The sequence below is a fragment of the Bufo gargarizans genome, chromosome 1 (genome assembly GCF_014858855.1).
Source record: "Bufo gargarizans isolate SCDJY-AF-19 chromosome 1, ASM1485885v1, whole genome shotgun sequence".
Taxonomy (NCBI): Eukaryota; Metazoa; Chordata; class Amphibia; order Anura; family Bufonidae; genus Bufo; species Bufo gargarizans.
Window position 1 is genome coordinate 245,525,022 of NC_058080.1, and position 21,964 is coordinate 245,546,985.

The following is a 21,964-nucleotide window of genomic DNA, read 5'->3' on the forward strand; positions in this document are numbered from 1 at the left end:
ATTGCGGTGTGCCAATGGCCACACATTTTCTAAAGGCCTCCGAGTCCAACAATTTATATGGCAGTAGTTGGCAGGCTACCAGTTCTGACAAGCCAGCGGTCAGCCGTCGGGCAAGAGGATTCTCAGGCGTCATTATTTTTTTTTTACGCTCAAACATTTGGGCCACGGAAGCCTGCCTTGTGCCAGATGAACGCAATGACGGCACAGTGGAAGGTGGAGTGGAAGACAAATGGGAGGAGAGAGGTGAAGGAGAAGAGGCAGGACGTGAAGCGCCGGGAGTGTGGCTTTGTGGGTTCTGGCGGCATTGCTCCCACTGGGCTCGGTGATGGGAGGCTAGGTGCCTTCTTAAGGCATTCATCCCTAGGTGAGTGTTTGGCTTACCGTGACTTATGCGTTGACAGCAGAGGCTGCAGATGGCAACACTATTGTCAGCAGCTGGCACAATAAAAAAATCCCACACTGCAGAGCTATGTGCCGGCGTCCTGGGAGCTCAAGATGTTACTGTGCCTGGTGGATGGCTCGCTCCAGATACATTTGCAGTCAGATATTTTCCTCCTGTGCACTGCGAGTTCAGACTGCTTCTCCTCCTTCTCCTCCCTATCTGCTGCACATTTTCCCTCTGAACTCCCCTCCTCTTCCTCTCTTGTGGGCACCCACGTGACGTCCATCAACACATCATCATCGTCACCTTCACCACCACTGACATTAGAGATCTCGGAGTAGGCAGCAACAGCGTGGACCACCCTCTTTGGTCTGATCTGGGTACTGTCGTCAGACTGCTTGGTGGCAGCCGTTGATACCTCCCATTCCTCATACGATGCCAAGAATGGCTGCACATCAGTAAGGTCTGGAAATGGATGGGAACATAATTCCTCTGACTCGAGTGGAGGGGCTATGGTGGTGGTGGTGTCTTTGTCGGTGCACACAGCAGGGAGTGAGGAGGGTGCAGATACAGATGATGAGGAGGGTGTAGGAGCAGAAGGCTGACTGAGCCACTAAACCAACTCTGGTGCATCCTTTGACATACAATCGCATGCACCTTCTCCAACTTCCCACTTAGGCTCCGGCCTGGTGCACCTGCCCGACCCCTTCCACCCCTGCAGAACAGCCTGCCTCTTCCTCTGCCTGTCATTTTCAAAATGACCCTGTACCAAAGTCCTTAGAGAAGAGCAGTATTTGTGGAAGCTAATATATAGCACGCCTCAATCAATTGTTAGTTAAAGCTGGTATATCACCTTTAAGCAGTAATTTTGTGGACGCAGGTATATGGAAAACCTCTATCACTATTTTGTGAAAGCTGATATATGGAAGGCCTCAATCAGTTGTTAGTTGAAGCTGGTATATCACCCTCAAGAAGTAATTTTGTGGACGCAGGTATATGGAAAACCTCTATCACTATTGTGGAAGCTGATAGACCGTAGCCCTCAATCAGTATTTTCTGGAAGCATAGAAATGCACTATAATATACTTTCTATGTTAGAAAGTATATTATAAGTATATCACACCCCTCTGTGTATCACACCAATTGATAGTATAACGTTACCAGTCCTTAAAAAAAACCTTTGTGGCCTTATTAGCTAGCTTTTAGTGTCCCTAAGTTCCTTACAGTTAACACTTTCTGACAATGTTTTGAGATATTGGTAAGTCCTTTTAATTAATGTATAATCACCCTAAACAGAATAGGACCCTTTAAATATAACTTTTATTATTTCATTAAAAATTATGCCCCATTTTGGTGGCTGATAATGATACTTACGTGGGAAGACCTTAGGCCGTCCACTTAGTACTACACATATAGCAACCACCACAATTGTGATAAATACACATAATGCAACACCAAACAAAAATAGATAAAGGGGAAGGTCATTCTATGTTGAGGTAAGGCGGCTAGTATTTTCCTATGCGGGGAACCTTTCCCTAATACAACCCTACTCTAGCTTTTGCCCAGGGACCACCCCTGATGGTGGGGTTTCCCTGTCCTTGTGCCGCCACTACTTTCCCTATATCACCCTAGCAGTGGAGGTGAATAAAAGGTTACATACATATAGCAATGATACTGCCTCAGCATAGATGTAAGTTGGCCAGAAATAAAGTGGTAACAAAATACCCCATAACAAAAATAACCCAACGCATTTCGCCCACTCAGGGGCTCCTCAGGGGGTCTAGATTCAGATGATAAATTCGGATGATAACACAACATACAGTGTTTACTTTAATATAGTCACCATAAGGTACATTCCATTAGTTATAACTGTTGTCCTGAATAATGATGCTGACATCACAATTAATGAGACAGACATTATCTGTTGGAATAAAGATACATCACTAGCTCCTGTTAGATGGCAGAGATGCTGCTAGTAGAAGATCCCCGTTCCTGTCATGACTGCCTCCTCCCAAGGGCTCGATGTGACAGTGCTAACAGCCTGTCCCTGCTCCAAAATGCAACCTCTCCCATCACTGGCAAAACACATAACATAAAATGGCTGCCAGATCAGGTTCTGTTATAGGGTTGGGGGTGTGTCCATGTGCTGAAACGTCTCAATTGGCTGTCCTGTCCCACCTGATGGATGTGTCATGGGTAGAGTTGAGCGAACACCTGGATGTTCGGGTTCGAGAAGTTCGGCCGAACATCCCGGAAATGTTCGGGTTCGGGATCCGAACCCGATCCGAACTTCGTCCCGAACCCGAACCCCATTGAAGTCAATGGGGACCCGAACTTTTCGGCACTAAAACGGCTGTAAAACAGCCCAGGAAAGGGCTAGAGGGCTGCAAAAGGCAGCAACATGTAGGTAAATCCCCTGCAAACAAATGTGGATAGGGAAATTAATTAAAATAAAAATTAAATAAATAAAAATTAACCAAAATCAATTGGAGAGAGGTTCCATAGCAGAGAATCTGGCTTCCCGTCACCCACCACTGGAACAGTCCATTCTCAGATATTTAGGCCCCGGCACCCAGGCAGAGGAGAGAGGTCCCGTAACAGACAATCTGGCTTCATGTCAGCAGAGAATCAGTCTTCATGTCATAGCAGAGAATCAGGCTTCACGTCACCCACCACTGTAAGAGTCCATTTTCATAAATTTAGGCCCAGCACCCAGGCAGAGGAGAGAGGTCCCGTAACAGACAATCTGGCTTCATGTCAGCAGAGAATCAGTCTTCATATCATAGCAGAGAATCTGGCTTCCCGTTACCCACCACTGGAACAGTCCATTCTCAGATATTTAGGCCCCGGCACCCAGGCAGAGGAGAGAGGTCCCGTAACAGACAATCTGGCTTCATGTCAGCAGAGAATCAGTCTTCATATCATAGCAGAGAATCAGGCTTCACGTCAGCCACCACTGCAACAGTCCATTGTCATAAATTCAGGCCCAGCACCCAGGCAGAGGAGAGAGGTCCCGTAACAGACAATCTGGCTTCATGTCAGCAGAGAATCAGTCTGCATGTCATAGCAGAGAATGAGGCTTCACGTCACCCACCACTGCAACAGTCCATTTTCATAAATTTAGGCCCAGCACCCAGGCAGAGGAGAGAGGTCCCGTAACAGAGGATCTGGCTTCATGTCACCAGAGAATCAGTCTGCATGTCATAGCAGAGAATCAGGCTTCACGTCACCCACCACTGCAACAGTCCATTTTCATAAATTTAGGCCCAGCACCCAGGCAGAGGAGAGAGGTCCCGTAACAGAGGATCTGGCTTCATGTCACCAGAGAATCAGTCTGCATGTCATAGCAGAGAATCAGGCTTCACGTCAGCCACCACTGCAACAATCCATTGGCATATATTTAGGCCTAGCACACAGGCAGAGGAGAGAGGTCCCGTAACAGACAATCTGGCTTCATGTCAGCAGAGAATCAGTCTTCATATCATAGCAGAGAATCAGGCTTCACGTCAGCCACCAATGCAACAGTCCATTGTCAGATATTTAGGCCCAGCACCCAGGCAGAGGAGAGAGGTCCCGTAACAGAGGATCTGGCTTCATGTCAGCAGAGAATCAGTCTTCATGTCATAGCAGAGAATCAGGCTTCACGTCACCCACCACTGTAAGAGTCCATTTTCATAAATTTAGGCCCAGCACCCAGGCAGAGGAGAGAGGTCCCGTAACAGAGGATCTGGCTTCATGTCAGCAGAGAATCAGTCTTCATGTCATAGCAGAGAATCAGGCTTCACGTCACCCACCACTGTAAGAGTCCATTTTCATAAATTTAGGCCCAGCACCCAGGCAGAGGAGAGAGGTCCCGTAACAGACGATCTGGCTTCATGTCAGCAGAGAATCAGTCTGCATGTCATAGCAGAGAATGAGGCTTCACGTCACCCACCACTGCAACAGTCCATTGTCAGATATTTAGGCCCAGCACCCAGGCAGAGGAGAGAGGTCCCGTAACAGAGGATCTGGCTTCATGTCAGCAGAGAATCAGTCTTCATGTCATAGCAGAGAATCAGGCTTCACGTCACCCACCACTGTAAGAGTCCATTTTCATAAATTTAGGCCCAGCACCCAGGCAGAGGAGAGAGGTCCCGTAACAGACAATCTGGCTTCATGTCAGCAGAGAATTAGTCTGCATGTCATAGCAGAGAATCAGGCTTCACGTCAGCCACCACTGCAACAGTCCATTGTCATAAATTCAGGCCCAGCACCCAGGCAGAGGAGAGAGGTCCCGTAACAGACAATCTGGCTTCATGTCAGCAGAGAATCAGTCTGCATGTCATAGCAGAGAATGAGGCTTCACGTCACCCACCACTGCAACAGTCCATTTTCATAAATTTAGGCCCAGCACCCAGGCAGAGGAGAGAGGTCCCGTAACAGAGGATCTGGCTTCATGTCAGCAGAGAATCAGTCTGCATGTCATAGCAGAGAATCAGGCTTCACGTCAGCCACCACTGCAACAGTCCATTGTCATAAATTCAGGCCCAGCACCCAGGCAGAGGAGAGAGGTCCCGTAACAGACAATCTGGCTTCATGTCACCAGAGAATCAGTCTGCATGTCATAGCAGAGAATGAGGCTTCACGTCAGCCACCACTGCAACAATCCATTGGCATATATTTAGGCCTAGCACACAGGCAGAGGAGAGGTTCATTCAACTTTGGGTAGCCTTGCAATATAATGGTAAAATGAAAATAAAAATAGGATTGAATGAGGAAGTGCCCTGGAGTCCAATAATATATGGTTATGGGGAGGTAGTTAATGTCTAATCTGGACAAGGGACGGACAGGTCCTGTGGGATCCATGCCTGGTTCATTTTTATGAACGTCAGCTTGTCCACATTGGCTGTAGACAGGCGGCTGCGTTTGTCTGTAATGACGCCCCCTGCCGTGCTGAATACACGTTCAGACAAAACGCTGGCTGCCGGGCAGGCCAGCACCTCCAAGGCATAAAAGGCTAGCTCTGGCCACGTGGACAATTTAGAGACCCAGAAGTTGAATGGGGCCGAACCATCAGTCAGTACGTGGAGGGGTGTGCACACGTACTGTTCCACCATGTTAGTGAAATGTTGCCTCCTGCTAACACGTTGCGTATCAGGTGGTGGTGCAGTTAGCTGTGGCGTGTTGACAAAAGTTTTCCACATCTCTGCCATGCTAACCCTGCCCTCAGAGGAGCTGGCCGTGACACAGCTGCCTTGGCGACCTCTTGCTCCTCCTCTGCCTTGGCCTTGGGCTTCCACTTGTTCCCCTGTGACATTTGGGAATGCTCTCAGTAGCGCGTCTACCAACGTGCGCTTGTACTCGCGCATCTTCCTATCACGCTCCAGTGCAGGAAGTAAGGTGGGCACATTGTCTTTGTAGCGTGGATCCAGCAGGGTGGCAACCCAGTAGTCCGCACAGGTTAAAATGTGGGCAACTCTGCTGTCGTTGCGCAGGCACTGCAGCATGTAGTCGCTCATGTGTGCCAGGCTGCCCAGGGGTAAGGACAAGCTGTCCTCTGTGGGAGGCGTATCGTCATCGTCCTGCCTTTCCCCCCAGCCACGCACCAGTGATGGACCCGAGCTGCGTTGGGTGCCACCCCGCTGTGACCATGCTTCATCCTCATCCTCCTCCACCTCCTCCTCATCCTCGTCCTCCTCGTCCTCCAGTAGTGGGCCCTGGCTGGCCACATTTGTACCTGGCCTCTGCTGTTGCCAAAAACCTCCCTCTGAGTCACTTCGAAGAGACTGGCCTGAAAGTGCTAAAAATGACCCCTCTTCCTCCTCCTCCTCCTCCTCCTCCTGGGCCACCTCCTCTTCCATCATCGCCCTAAGTGTTTTCTCAAGGAGACATAGAAGTGGTATTGTAACGCTGATAACGGTGTCATCGCCACTGGCCATGTTGGTGGAGTACTCGAAACAGCGCAACAGGGCACACAGGTCTCGCATGGAGGCCCAGTCATTGGTGGTGAAGTGGTGCTGTTCTGTAGTGCGACTGACCCGTGCGTGCTGCAGCTGAAACTCCACTATGGCCTGCTGCTGCTCGCACAGTCTGTCCAGCATGTGCAAGGTGGAGTTCCACCTGGTGGGCACGTCGCATATGAGGCGGTGAGCGGGAAGGCCGAAGTTACGCTGTAGCGCAGACAGGCGAGCAGCGGCAGGATGTGAACGCCGGAAGCGCGAACAGACGGCCCGCACTTTATGCAGCAGCTCTGACATGTCGGGGTAGTTGTGAATGAACTTCTGCACCACCAAATTCAGCACATGCGCCAAGCAAGGGATGTGCGTCAAATTGGCTAGTCCCAGAGCTGCAACGAGATTTCGCCCATTATCACACACCACCAGGCCGGGCTTGAGGCTCACCGGCAGCAACCACTCGTCGGTCTGTTGTTCAATACCCCGCCACAACTCCTGTGCGGTGTGGGGCCTGTCCCCCAAACATATGAGTTTCAGAATGGCCTGCTGACGTTTACCCCGGGCTGTGCTGAAGTTGGTGGTGAAGGTGTGTGGCTGACTGGATGAGCAGGTGGAAGAAGAGGAGGAGGAAGCCGAGAAGGAGGAGGTGGCAACAGGAGGCAAAGAATGTTGCCCTGCGATCCTTGGCGGCGGAAGGACGTGCGCCAAACAGCTCTCCGCCTGGGGCCCAGCTGCCACTACATTTACCCAGTGTGCAGTTAGGGAGATATAGCGTCCCTGGCCGTGCTTACTGGTCCACGTATCTGTGGTTAGGTGGACCTTGCTACAGATGGCGTTGCGCAGTGCACACTTGATTTTATCGGATACTTGGTTGTGCAGGGAAGGCACGGCTCTCTTGGAGAAGTAGTGCCGGCTGGGAACAACATACTGTGGGACAGCAAGCGACATGAGCTGTTTGAAGCTGTCTGTGTCCACCAGCCTAAATGACAGCATTTCATAGGCCAGTAGTTTAGAAATGCTGGCATTCAGGGCCAGGGATCGAGGGTGGCTAGGTGGGAATTTACGCTTTCTATCAAATGTTTGTGAGATGGAGAGCTGAACGCTGGCGTGTGACATGGTTGAGACGCTTGGTGACGGAGGTGGTGGTGGTGGTGTTGGTGGTACATCCCCTGTTTGCTGGGCGGCAGGTGCCAACGTTCCTCCAGAGGCGGAGGAAGAGGCCGAGGCGGCAGCAGCAGAATAGGCCGAGGCGGCAGCAGCAGAAGAGGTAGCAGGGGGAGCCTGAGTGACTTCCTTGGTTTTAAGGTGTTTACTCCACTGCAGTTCATGCTTTGCATGCAGGTGCCTGGTCATGCAGGTTGTGCTCAGGTTCAGAACGTTAATGCCTCGCTTCAGGCTCTGATGGCACAGCGTGCAAACCACTCGGGTCTTGTCGTCAGCACATTGTTTGAAGAAGTGCCATGCCAGGGAACTCCTTGAAGCTGCCTTTGGGGTGCTCGGTCCCAGATGGCGGCGGTCAGTAGCAGGCGGAGTCTCTTGGCGGCGGGTGTTCTGCTTTTGCCCACTGCTCCCTCTTTTGCTACGCTGTTGGCTCGGTCTCACCACTGCCTCTTCCTCCGAACTGTGAAAGTCAGTGGCACGACCTTCATTCCATGTGGGGTCTAGGACCTCATCGTCCCCTGCATCGTCTTCCACCCAGTCTTGATCCCTGACCTCCTGTTCAGTCTGCACACTGCAGAAAGACGCAGCAGTTGGCACCTGTGTTTCGTCATCATCAGAGACATGCTGAGGTGGTATTCCCATGTCCTCATCATCAGGAAACATAAGTGGTTGTGCGTCAGTGCATTCTATGTCTTTCACCGCTGGGGAAGGGCTAGGTGGATGCCCTTGGGAAACCCTGCCAGCGGAGTCTTCAAACAGCATAAGAGACTGCTGCATAACTTGAGGCTGAGACAGTTTCCCTGGTATGCATGGGGGTGATGTGACAGACTGATGGGGTTGGTTTTCAGGCGCCATCTGTGCGCTTTCTGCAGAAGACTGGGTGGGAGATAATGTGAACGTGCTGGATCCACTGTCGGCCACCCAATTGACTAATGCCTGTACCTGCTCAGGCCTTACCATCCTTAGAACGGCATTGGGCCCCACCATATATCGCTGTAAATTCTGGCGGCTACTGGGACCTGAGGTAGTTGGTACACTAGGACGTGTGGATGTGGCAGAACGGCCACGTCCTCTCCCAGCACCAGAGGGTCCACTAACACCACCACGACCATGTCCACGTCCGCGTCCCTTACTAGATGTTTTTCTCATTGTTATGGTTCACCACAACAACAAATATATTATTTGGCCCAATGTATTGTATTCAAATTCAGCGGGATATAAATTTGAGGCCTAGTATTTAGGCGCTGGGTGACCGGTATGGATTTAGTGACAGAATTAGACTTGGAAATGCACAGAAGCGTGTGTGTGAAGTTATTCTGAATGACCCTATGTGCACCTTGAATATTATATACCCTTTTTGGGATAGATTTCAAATAGCTCTGATATAGCAGGAACCACTAAATTATGAAATTGCTAAATTGGGAATTGTATTTCAACCCAGAACAAAAAATGTGCTTTGACGGACACTAAATATCTTGCCCAGCAACAACAGTACAGCGGTAACTAGAGATTTAGCAGGATATAAATTTGAGGCCTAGTATTTAGGCGCTGGGTGACAGGTATGGGTTTAGTGACAGAATTAGACTTGGAAATACACAGTAGCGGGTGTGTGTGAAGTTATTCTGAATGACCCAATGTGCACCTTGAATATTATATACCCTTTTAGGGATAGATTTCAAATAGCTCTGATATAGCAGAAACCACTAAATTATGAAATTGCTAAATTGGGAATTGTATTTCAACCCAGAACAAAAAATGTGCTTTGACGGACACTAAATATCTTGCCCAGCAACAACAGTACAGCGGTAACGAGAGATTTAGCAGGATATAAATTTGAGGCCTAGTATTTAGGCGCTGGGTGACAGGTATGGGTTTAGTGACAGAATTAGACTTGGAAATACACAGTAGCGGGTGTGTGTGAAGTTATTCTGAATGACCCAATGTGCACCTTGAATATTATATACCCTTTTAGGGATAGATTTCAAATAGCTCTGATATAGCAGAAACCACTAAATTATGAAATTGCTAAATTGGGAATTGTATTTCAACCCAGAACAAAAAATGTGCTTTGACGGACACTAAATATCTTGCCCAGCAACAACAGTACAGCGGTAACGAGAGATTTAGCAGGATATAAATTTGAGGCCTAGTATTTAGGCGCTGGGTGACAGGTATGGGTTTAGTGACAGAATTAGACTTGGAAATACACAGTAGAGGGTGTGTGTGAAGTTATTCTGAATGACCCTATGTGCACCTTGAATATTATATACCCTTTTTGGGATAGATTTCAAATAGCTCTGATATAGCAGGAACCACTAAATTATGAAATTGCTAAATTGGGAATTGTATTTCAACCCAGAACAAAAAATGTGCTTTAACGGACACTAAATATCTTTCCAAGCAACAACAGTACAGCGGTAACGAGAGATTTAGCAGGATATAAATTTGAGGCCTAGTATTTAGGCGCTGGGTGACAGGTATGGGTTTAGTGACAGAATTAGACTTGGAAATACACAGTAGCGGGTGTGTGTGAAGTTATTCTGAATGACCCAATGTGCACCTTGAATATTATATACCCTTTTAGGGATAGATTTCAAATAGCTCTGATATAGCAGAAACCACTAAATTATGAAATTGCTAAATTGGGAATTGTATTTCAACCCAGAACAAAAAATGTGCTTTGACGGACACTAAATAACTTTCCCAGCTACAACAGGACAGCGGTAACGAGAGATTTAGCAGGATATAAATTTGAGGCCTAGTATTTAGGCGCTGGGTGACAGGTATGGGTTTAGTGACAGAATTAGACTTGGAAATACACAGTAGCGGGTGTGTGTGAAGTTATTCTGAATGACCCAATGTGCACCTTGAATATTATATACCCTTTTAGGGATAGATTTCAAATAGCTCTGATATAGCAGAAACCACTAAATTATGAAATTGCTAAATTGGGAATTGTACTTCAACCCAGAACAAAAAATGTGCTTTGACGGACACTAAATAACTTTCCCAGCTACAACAGGACAGCGGTAACGAGAGATTTAGCGGGATATAAATTTGAGGCCTAGTATTTAGGCGCTGGGTGACAGGTATGGGTTTAGTGACAGAATTAGACTTGAAAATACACAGTAGCGGGTGTGTGTGAAGTTATTCTGAATGACCCAATGTGCACCTTGAATATTATATACCCTTTTAGGGATAGATTTCAAATAGCTCTGATATAGCAGAAACCACTAAATTATGAAATTGCTAAATTGGGAATTGTACTTCAACCCAGAACAAAAAATGTGCTTTGACGGACACTAAATAACTTTCCCAGCTACAACAGGACAGCGGTAACGAGAGATTTAGCAGGATATAAATTTGAGGCCTAGTATTTAGGCGCTGGGTGACAGGTATGGGTTTAGTGACAGAATTAGACTTGAAAATACACAGTAGCGGGTGTGTGTGAAGTTATTCTGAATGACCCAATGTGCACCTTGAATATTATATACCCTTTTAGGGATAGATTTCAAATAGCTCTGATATAGCAGAAACCACTAAATTATGAAATTGCTAAATTGGGAATTGTACTTCAACCCAGAACAAAAAATGTGCTTTGACGGACACTAAATAACTTTCCCAGCTACAACAGGACAGCGGTAACGAGAGATTTAGCGGGATATAAATTTGAGGCCTAGTATTTAGGCGCTGGGTGACCGGTATGGATTTAGTGACAGAATTAGACTGGGATATGGCCAAAAAATAACCACACTATTGCTGGTTAAATGCACTTGGTGACGGGCGCAGCTTGCCCCTGATGTAGTATATGGCCAAAAAATGAACAGACTATTGCTGGTTAAATGCACTTGGTGTCACAGCTTGACCAACCACACTACTGAGGGTTAAATGCACTTGGTGACGGGCGCAGCTTGCCCCTGATGTAGTATATGGCCAAAAAATAAACAGACTATTGCTGGTTAAATGCACTTGGTGTGACAGCTTCACCCTGATGTAGGCTTTAGCCAGAAAACAACCACACCATTGAGGGTTAAATGCACTTGGTGACAGGCGCAGCTTGCCCCTGATTTTGTATATGGCCAAAAAATGAACAGACTATTGCTGGTTAAATGCACTTGGTGTGACAGCTTCACCCTGATGTAGGCTTTAGCCAAAAAACAACCACACCATTGAGGGTTAAATGCACTTGGTGACAGGCGCAGCTTGCCCCTGATTTTGTATATGGCCAAAAAATGAACAGACTATTGCTGGTTAAATGCACTTGGTGTGACAGCTTCACCCTGATGTAGGCTTTAGCCAAAAAACAACCACACCATTGAGGGTTAAATGCACTTGGTGACAGGCGCAGCTTGCCCCTGATTTTGTATATGGCCAAAAAATGAACAGACTATTGCTGGTTAAATGCACTTGGTGTGACAGCTTCACCCTGATGTAGGCTTTAGCCAAAAAACAACCACACCATTGAGGGTTAAATGCACTTGGTGACAGGCGCAGCTTGCCCCTGATTTTGTATATGGCCAAAAAATGAACAGACTATTGCTGGTTAAATGCACTTGGTGTGACAGCTTCACCCTGATGTAGGCTTTAGCCAAAAAACAACCACACCATTGAGGGTTAAATGCACTTGGTCGCAGCTTGTGCTGGCGCACCACAAGACACAAAATGGCCGCCGATCACCCCAGAAAAATGTGACTGACAAACGGTCTGGGCAGCCTAAAAACAGTGAGCAATTGAGGATCAGCAGCTCAATGATCCACAGCTGCAGATCGATCAGTTAATCAAGTCCTTTGGAGGAGTTAATCTGCCTAATCTCGCCCTACTGTCGCAGCCGCAACCTCTCCCTACGCTAATCAGAGCAGAGTGACGGGCGGCGCTATGTGACTCCAGCTTAAATAGAGGCTGGGTCACATGGTGCTCTGGCCAATCACAGCCATGCCAATAGTAGGCATGGCTGTGATGGCCTCTTGGGGCAAGTAGTATGACGCTTGTTGATTGGCTGCTTTGCAGCCTTTCAAAAAGCGCCAAGAAAGCGTCACAAAAGCGCCAAGAAAGCGACGAACACCGAACCCGAACCCGGACTTTTACGAAAATGTCCGGGTTCGGGTCCGTGTCACGGACACCCCAAAATTCGGTACGAACCCGAACTATACAGTTCGAGTTCGCTCATCCCTAGTCATGGGTCAAAGTTCGGCGCAATGCAAAAGAATATGGAGCTTGCGAACATCGCCATATGTTCGCATGTTCGGCAGATCGCGAACGCGCAAAGTTCGCCGCAACCGACCACCGGGAACCAAAAGACCATCACTAACAACAACACAAACTTAAGGCTGACACCCTCTCCCCTCTGTCAGAGGGGCTCTGCTTGTATAAGCGTTTAATAGAACAGGTTCTGTAGACATCTATGTGAAATCAGCTGACAATGGTGTTAAAAAAGTGCACTCTTTCACGCTATAGTAGGATCTTGGGCCTCTGCACAGTTCTTTATACCTGACGTTAACATCGACCTGTAAGGCTGAGTTCACACTTGAGTTTTTTGGTCAGTTCTGGCCCTGTAACTGCCCAAATAAGTGAAGTGTGCAGTGATTCTAAGAGTGACACCTGTCATCTGCGTGTCATACTGACTTACAGTATTGTTTCACTACCACAGCAGACTGGTTATGCGTGTTGCTGCAAGGCACAGTGTTCTACACCACTATACAGGCTCTCTGCAGCCAGGAAATAGCAGTTTTTTTACCGCGTTTCGCCACAAATTAATTTGAATCAAATCTTTTCGGAAAATCTGTCGAACCGACCAAATCGAATTTTTAAGAAATTCGCTCATCTCTTGTTAACACTGAGGAGCTAAGCCTTCGCCATTGTTTGCTGTATCATTTTGTTGGCACCCTGCTCTCCCTGCTGAGATTGGAGAAAACCCTCTGATGCTGCAGTCAATAGTGACCGTGGCATCTTAGCAGTTCAACAGAGGGAGAGAGCTCCCTATGTCCTTCAATTTACACACCTCAAATGCAATTATCGAGGGCCAAGTAGTTTTCATGTCATCTGGAGGTTTGCTAAAAGCCATCAGGCCTGCCACGTTACAGCACCTATTACACCCTGCCTTTGGGAGGATATAAAAAATTTCTCAGTAAATATCCCTCCATATGCATTGTAATAGAGAAGTATTACATTATACAGTACAAGTGTTAAGGCTTCCTAAGGTGAATAGAATACAATAGTTCCAGCACTTAAAATAAAACTCAGTTGTACTTTATTTCTTCTTGTAGCATATAACTCATATAGACACAAACCTTCACCTCAGCATGGTTAACGCGTTTCAAACACAGGTGTGTTCTTAGTCGTAACCTAAGGTGAAAGTTATGGATACCAGAATCTGCCAACAAAAAGCAATGTTTTTAAATGTAGTACAACATACAGTAGCAAAATTATATAAATTTGGTATCTTAATACTCATACAGGCATAATGTTACCATGTCATTTTTACTGTAAAACAAGGCACTGTTTTTTTTTTCACACCTTGATTTTTTTTTTAAGTTATACAAGATAAGATAAGTTATATATATATATATATATATATATATATGGTGACATAAAAAAATCTAATGTAAGAATTGCTTGAAAAATTCTAAGCCTTCTAACGTCCTAACAAAATATAATGACATTTACAAAATGTTGCTATAAAAAAAATCTAACTAAAAAACAATTCCTCATGGCTATCACAACAGAAAAATAATAAAAAAAAAGTTATGGCTTTTGAAATGTGAAGTGTGAAAAAAAAAAAAATCACCGCATCTTAAAGTATCAAACATCCTTAAACACTGTTTTTACGCAGATTATAATAAAGCTATGAATAAGATATAGTTAAGGCGGACCTGTATCTCCTGCACACAAAACATTTAACATATTACATAACCCCTGTACCAGGTTGGCCTCACAAAGTCATACATCGTGCAAACCCAAACATGTGTGACTGCCTCTTCTCGACCAATCTCACCACTTTTTTTAAAAAAGTAGGGGGGATATGGGCAGAGGGAACAGGACCTAAGAGGTCTCACATTTACCATTACTTATGTCATTTTTCTGGCACAGGCAATGCCTGATACTTACACCAGCTCATAGCTGGGATAGCCTTCAGATTCAGATACACAGACGAGCCAAGATGCACTAGAATTATTACAAGATGTGCATCTTTATATAATTTGTTGCATTGCGCACCACCACACTACTAATACCAATACACAAATACTATTTATTGCAAATTCCAAATGGATGAAGATAATCTGAAGGCATCAAAAAAACTTTTGTGCTGATGGCTGAATGCTAACAAAGGACCTACTGTTGCTTGACTCAAATATCAATTTCATCTCTTTGTAGGATTTTGAAATCCACATCTGATTTTCATTATTTAATAGAATAAAAAGCTTTGATTGTGTTTAAACAAAATGCAAATAAGCAATACAAAGCAATATAACCAGAACACTTAATATAGAAACATTACTTGGTACCCTTAGGTCCTCACCTTTCCAGTGCTTGACATGCCCCTCATGGTCTAATGGAAGCCACCATTTTATAGATTCATTTTAATAAAAAGTTAAAGGGTCTGAAGACTTTCTGAATGCACTCTATCCTTGGTCCCAGACAGAGACAAAAGATAGACCTGATCATGAGGTGAAGTTGCCCCTGATCAATGGAGTAAGCATAGTTTAAGCATAAAAAGGGATAGTTTTTGAACAATTTTGTAAAAAAAATAATCCAGAAGTGGTGTGCTTTTAGAGATGATGTTTGTTATCACCAGCTACTATCCTTTTACCCATAGCCAATCATGTCACTTTGCTATTACTAATGCCGTCTTGGCACTGAAGATCTTGTTGTCAGTTGGACAATATTAATACTTCTTAGGCTCCATTCACACGTCCGTAGGATCCGCAAAACACGGACACCGGCAATGTGAGTTCCGCATTTTGCGGACTGCACATTGCCGGCACTAATAGAATATGTCTATTCTTGTCCTCAATTGCGGACAAGAATAGGATATGTTCTATTTTTTCGGGGAACGGAAATGTAGACCCAGAAGTTAAATGCGGAACAAAATTGCGGAGGTGTGAATAAGGCCTTAATCAAAGGGAAAATTGATGTAAAAATGAAAGGTTGTTAAATGCAAGGCCAACAACTGGTGCATTTTGTAACAGAACATAATGCTATTAAAATCAATATGATCTTATTTTGTTGAAATAAAGGCAATGGGGGCTGAAAAAACTGTCAAGGTGATCAAACCTTTAAAGCTGAATGATGCGGCGTCACACAGTAATGCCAGACTGTGGGTGATGTCTATAGAAGCACCAAACTGTAACGTGTTATATCTGCAGTTAGAGGGTTAGTTATAGTGGATGCAGAGGTTATAGTAGCACCTAGAACATTGAAGGAAGTGCCCCTCCATCATATTAGACACCAGTATTATAAGTAGCAAATGGTACAATTTTGCACTAGTTCATTGTTTTTTATTAAAGGGGTATTCCCATCACAGACAATGGGGGCATATCTCTTGGGGCTATTTTCAGCTGCCCCATAGAAATAAATGGAGCGCAGATGCACATGCACAGTGCGCCCTCCGCCACCTTACCTACTCTGTTCTCAAAGCTATCAGACATTGGAGCATATCCTAACGATATGCCCCCATTGTCTGTGATGGGAATACCCCTTTAAACTGTCACCGGTTAGAACAAATAATTTAACTTATCAATAGCTAACATTATACTGAGTAGTAATAATCATTAACCTCTTCCTGACCAATGACGCAATAGAACATCATAGTGGCAGGAGACTTCCCGCAATTTGACGTACTATTAAGTCATGCTGATCCTGTCAGATGAACATGTCTCACAAAAAGCGAATTAAAGAGCGAGCAAAAATCATATGTACCCCAAAATAGTATCAATAAAACTGTCACCTTATCCTGTAGCTTACAAAATGGGGTCACTTTTTGGGAGTTTCTACTGTAGGGTGCATCATTTCTTCTGCGCCGTCATGTGCCCTTACAGCAGTGTACCACCACATGTGGGGTGTTTCTGTAAACTGCAGAATCAGGGTAATAGATGTTGAGTTTTGTTTGGCTGTTAACCCTTGCTGTGTTACAGGCAAAAATTGATTAAAATAAAAAATCTGCCAAAAAGTGAAATTTTGAAATTTCACCTCCATTTTCCTTTAATTCTTGTGGAATACCTAAAGGGTTAACAAAGGTTGCAAAATCAGTTTTTAATAACTTGATGGGTGTAGTTTCTAAAATTCAATTATTCATGGACCGTTTCTTAAAAAATGTAAGAATTGCTTCTAAAATTCTAAGCCTTCTAACATCCTAAAAAAATAAAATGACGTTTACAAAATGATGCCACCATAAAGTAGACATATGGGGAATGTTAAGTAATAAATATTTTACGAGGTATCACTTTCTGTTTTAAAAGCAGACTTGTAAAAATTGTGAATTTTTCCAACTTTTTGGAACATTTTGGATTTTTTCATAGGGGAATATAGGTGAAATATATTGACTCAAATTTATGACTATCATGAGGTACAATGTGTCACGAGAACGCAATCCCAGAATGGCTTGGATAAGTAAGTGTTCCAAAGTTATTGCCACATAAATTGAAACATGTCAGATTTACAAAAAATGGCATGGGCAGGAAGGTGAGAATTGGCCTGGGGTAGAAGGGGTTAATACATTTTCCTGATTGTTTACCACTTTGACCACTGGCGGTAATCTTGTTTTGTATTGCTCTTTGTCTACAGCATTCGTACAGTGCTGAAGTTCTGAAACTCTGCAGTGTCCAGCAGAAAGGCTCGTTGTTGATCCAAGAAGAAAGCATTGATTCACAGGATTGCGAATCCCTTCCCCATCCCAAAAGAGTAAAATATGTGCAGCTGGATACTGGAACAGTAAACAAGACACACATGTATTCGATTTTTGTTTTAAATCTGGATTTTTAATTGGTGCACATGTCATAATAATTAATAATAAAGGTCTGACAAATGTAGCAAATACTGCAAACTGCCCGCAAGCAACATTTTCAAGGCACAGCCTATAGCAAGAGTTTACTTTTATGATGCAACCCATCCACTTTTGTTGTAACATTCTCAAAAAATAGTATATATATATAATTTCCCCTTGTTGTTGGCTGTAGAGACCACATCATGCTTCACACATGTTTGCCCATAGATACATCCATAGAAATCTATTCACTGTTGCATTTCTTTTACATTATAACATACACTCTGCTATAAGCACCATATTTGCAGTATATTGTGGGTAATTTACTATCAGATATACACCAGTTTTCTGACGTAGATCTGTCACTGATTGCAGCACAAAGATTATTTGCTCTACAATCTGTGACTTTTCCCCAATCAAATTAGGTGTAAAAGGGGGAGTGGCACCTGTGTTAGGCCTCTTTCACACTGGCGTGTGCGGCCCGTTGCCGTATTGCGGCCCGCAAAATGCGGGCCGCGATACACGAGCACAGTCCATGGGGCAACCGCAGCGGATCGCGGATCCATTCACTTGAATGGGTCCGCGATACGGCCGTTCCACAAAAAGATAGGACATGTCCTATCTTTTTGCGAAACAGAAGTACGGGACGAAACCCCACGGAAGCACTCCGTAGTGCTTCCTTAGGGTTCCGTTCCGCACCATTTTGCATCTTCGGATTTGCAGACCCATTCAAGTGAATGTGTCCGCATCCGTGATTCGGAATGCCCACGGAACGGCACCCGTGTATTGCGGATCTGCAAATGCGGTCCGCAATACGATAATGGGGCGCACACGCCAGTGTGAAAGAGGCCTTAGACGTAGAAAATGATCTAAAGTTAAGCCAGTAAGGAAGCTTGCTTACATTTATACTGGTGGTGGATGCGCTGAAGATATGGAGAGGCCAGCGCCTCTTCATTACTTCAGTGGGTCCACCGCCAGCGCTCAGGTTTATTAAGACCAGCGTCTAAAACGCCAGCCTTTATAAATGACCCCCATAATTTCCAACAAAACTGTTAGCTCAAATTCATAGATGTCAAAGATTTATTATTGTTTTCACAGGCATAATGGGAGATAAGCTGTCAATCTGCTCATTTTTATGTTACAATTACATGTGTAAACTCTTTATGGAAAAATATTCAATTGTATTCCTCAAATGATTTATGTGAAATGTTTTTCCATATCATGATGTGTTTGTTGAAAGAAATACAAAAGTAATAAAATAAAATAGCAAGCAAGATCATTGTATATTCAGCAAAATTTATAATGCGTCACATAGTTCAACTTTTGAAAGTTTACATTTTCAAAGCACACGTTTTATTGATTTACTGTAGAACATTTGCATTGTAATTGCCCAGGAGTCAGCCCCATTAATAGTGATCCTATCCTCATTGATATGTAATGTGTAGAAAATATACGGGGAGACTTATCTTTCCCCTATATCAGTTTTCTGGTCTAAAAAAGTTGCAAATCCTGAGCTGGTATAGCTTTCAATCAGGCTCACAGACTGCCATAGGATGCATTTAATTTAAGAGGAGGCACGCCCTTTATCCTAAATGAATTGCATCCTCTGACAGCTTAGCGGATATCAAGCGTAGCATATGGCAGTCTTGATAAATCAAGGCCATGGTGTCTACTGGGTTGTAGCGGTTGCAGTTGAGATCAGCACTGCAATTCGTGTGTTATGCCCTTCTACTTTGGGTTGGCACAGGGGCTGCTCCATTCACCCTGTGTCTGTTCCAGTTCCAGTGCTCCGGCAGCAGATTCGGGTACCTATGTATGTCCTGTCTGTCTATTCTTCATTGAACCTCACTTTATTCTACAGTATTGCAAGAGTTAAAGGCGTTATCCGAGACTAGAAATGCCCCCCCATATGCCCGTGGCCCCTCACCCTGATTCCACTTACCTGGCTGCCCGCTCCCCGCACCGCTCCTGGTCCCCATATAGCCTTCGCTGCTTCTCCCCGTGCACAGATGAAAACATCCAGTGTCGGGGGGGGAGCCAATGGCAGGCGGTGATGGGGGCGAGCCTCTCTAGCATTGCGGGTGACGCTAGGGTGGCTCGTCCCCATCACAGCCTGCCATTGGCTGCCCCTCCCCAGACACCGGATGTTTTTATCTGCGCATGGGGAGAAGCATCAGCAGCTGCACGGGGACCAGGAGCGGTGGAGGGAGCGGGGAGCCAGGTAAGTAGTATCAGTATGCTTTTAATGTTTTAATCAGTTCTGTTATATACAGTATGCTGTGCTGTTTGTCTCACTCACTACCTGAGCAATAGATTTACTAGCTTGCTAGATCCTGAAAAGGTGCAATAATCTGCTTGTCTGCTCATGTACCGACATCTCCCTGATTACTGGATTCTGACCACCTGACCTGACCCATTGTCACGGCTGTGAATGCGCAACAAGAGTGTACACAGAGAATAACAACTGACGGACCCACTCTAGGGAGGAATAAGGGTGACCCCTGCCAGACCCTAATAGCTCTCCCTAAGCTGCTATGCGCATGTCCGGATCCGAATGGTAGATCGAGACATGCCCGCGTACCTAAGGCTGAAGACCACTGAAACCCCTACAATAGTGGAAGGGGCACGGCCACCGGTGCCCTGCTCAGTGTATGGACGGAAGCGGGGTCGCCTCGGATCCAGTCAGCAAAGAACAGATAAACACAATGTCTGTACACTTAACTGAGGTGCTGCAGCCGCAGTGCAAACAGATCCGAAGTCAGCAGACGATATCTGAAGTACTCGCATCAGCAGGACACAGATCCAGTGAAGAGAAGTAACAAAGGTGAAGACACTCAAGCGAGAGATACAGCTCAAAATGAAGAGTATAATCCGCACCTCTACAAAGGAGGAGGGGTGATTTAAAGGCAGCGAAATCAAACACAGGAGGAACAGCTGGGAGGAAGGAAACCAAAAGTAAAGACCTCATCACAGAGGCGGAGAAACAGGGAAGAGAACTCCTCCTATCTCTAGTAGTGACATCATCACAGGGGTGTGGAAACAGAGCTATGAGAACGTCTCAAAGCTCTGGTAGTGACACCCATGCCTGATTACCATATTGACTCTGTGCTTCCTGCCTTGACCTTTGGACTTTTTTCTCAGATTTGAAAACACCAACATTGGCCCTCAAATTTGCAAACTCTGACAGCCCCAACTATGGCCTGTTACTGACTACAGGTTTCGCCTGATCCCTCAGTGTTTCGCACTGGTGTCTCTGACCCTAGGGTGTCAGCTGTCAACCACAATAGGACTACTCTAGGAATAAGCAGCTTGGTGGCTCTCCTAAAGCAAAGTCCAGATTCCTGAATAGGGGTTAAAGGATGAACACCAGGGGTCTGCCAGAATAATGCCCTTAGAATTAGTCCTAAGTCAAACTGGTTGGTTGACACAGTGGTTCCACACTCACTTATCTTTACATTTTGCTTTACAGTTTGCTTAGCCATTATTCGAGGTGAGCGAATCGAAGCGGACGAAGTGGAATTCGTTCAAAATTTCAAGAAGAATTTGATTCGCCACAAATACGCATTTCATTGCGCGTCATGGTAACAAATTGCATTTTTCCTAAAATGGCAGCTACACATGTGAGGACTGAGGACATGGGAGAAGGAACTCTGGGAAGGCGGGATCACCCAGATTGACATACATGCATGCAGCCAATCAGCAGCCAGCCAGCACTGTGATGTCACAGCCCTATAAATACAGCAGCCATTTTAGATTCTGCCATTTTTCAGAGTTCTGAGTGCAGGGGCAGACATGAGAAGGCGCTAGGGACAGCTGTTGGAAAAACCTTACTGTGGAAAAAAAAGACAGAAAAAATTATTTAAGTGCAGGGAAAGGATAGGGAGGAATCATTTCACAGCATCTTAGTGCAGGGAGAGACGTCAGAAGGCGCTAGGGACAGTGATAGGAAAGCGATTTGTAAGTGCAGAGAAAGATTATTTGGGGATCCAAATAGCCATTATACAGCTCTGTCATTCCAGCTATTTGTTGTAGGGGTGCAAGTGCTATGTTAAAAAGCCTTTAGTGGCCATTATCTGGCGAAAAACAAAAATATATACGCACTTCACGGCTGCAGGTTTTTCTTGTGAAAGCGTATAGGGGTGTATTTAATAAAAAAAAGAAAATATATGCGCACTGCACTTTTGCAATGATTTCTGTTGAAAGTGCAAAGGGGCTTATTTCAGTCCTACAAGACAAATATATACGCACTTCACTGTTTACGTTATTTCTGGTGAAAGCGTATAGAGGCGTATTTCAATAAAAATATGAAAAATATATACGATATATACGCACTGCACTGTTGCAGTGATTTCTGGTGAAAGCGCATAGGAGCGCATTTCAGTCCTACAAGAAAAATATATACTCGCTTTGCTGTTTACGTTTTTCCAGTTAAAGCGTATAGTGGCGTATTTAATTTAAAAAGAAAAATATATACGCACTGCACTGTTTTCTTTCAATAACAGAAAGAAA

The 21,964-nt window shown here is 45.1% G+C and overlaps 1 protein-coding gene across 1 annotated transcript in view; it reads left to right on the plus strand.

The window, feature by feature from the left end:
* The window catches only part of LOC122924684 (alcohol dehydrogenase 1-like), a 146,147-nt gene extending 128,025 nt beyond the window's left edge, over positions 1-18,122 (plus strand). Inside the window, exon 9 of the mRNA XM_044276025.1 lies at positions 17,257-18,122. Within this exon, the coding sequence (XP_044131960.1) occupies positions 17,257-17,281 (25 nt within the window). The 3' untranslated portion in view covers positions 17,282-18,122. The remainder of the gene's footprint in view (positions 1-17,256) is intronic.
* Positions 18,123-21,964: the final 3,842 nt, after the last annotated feature.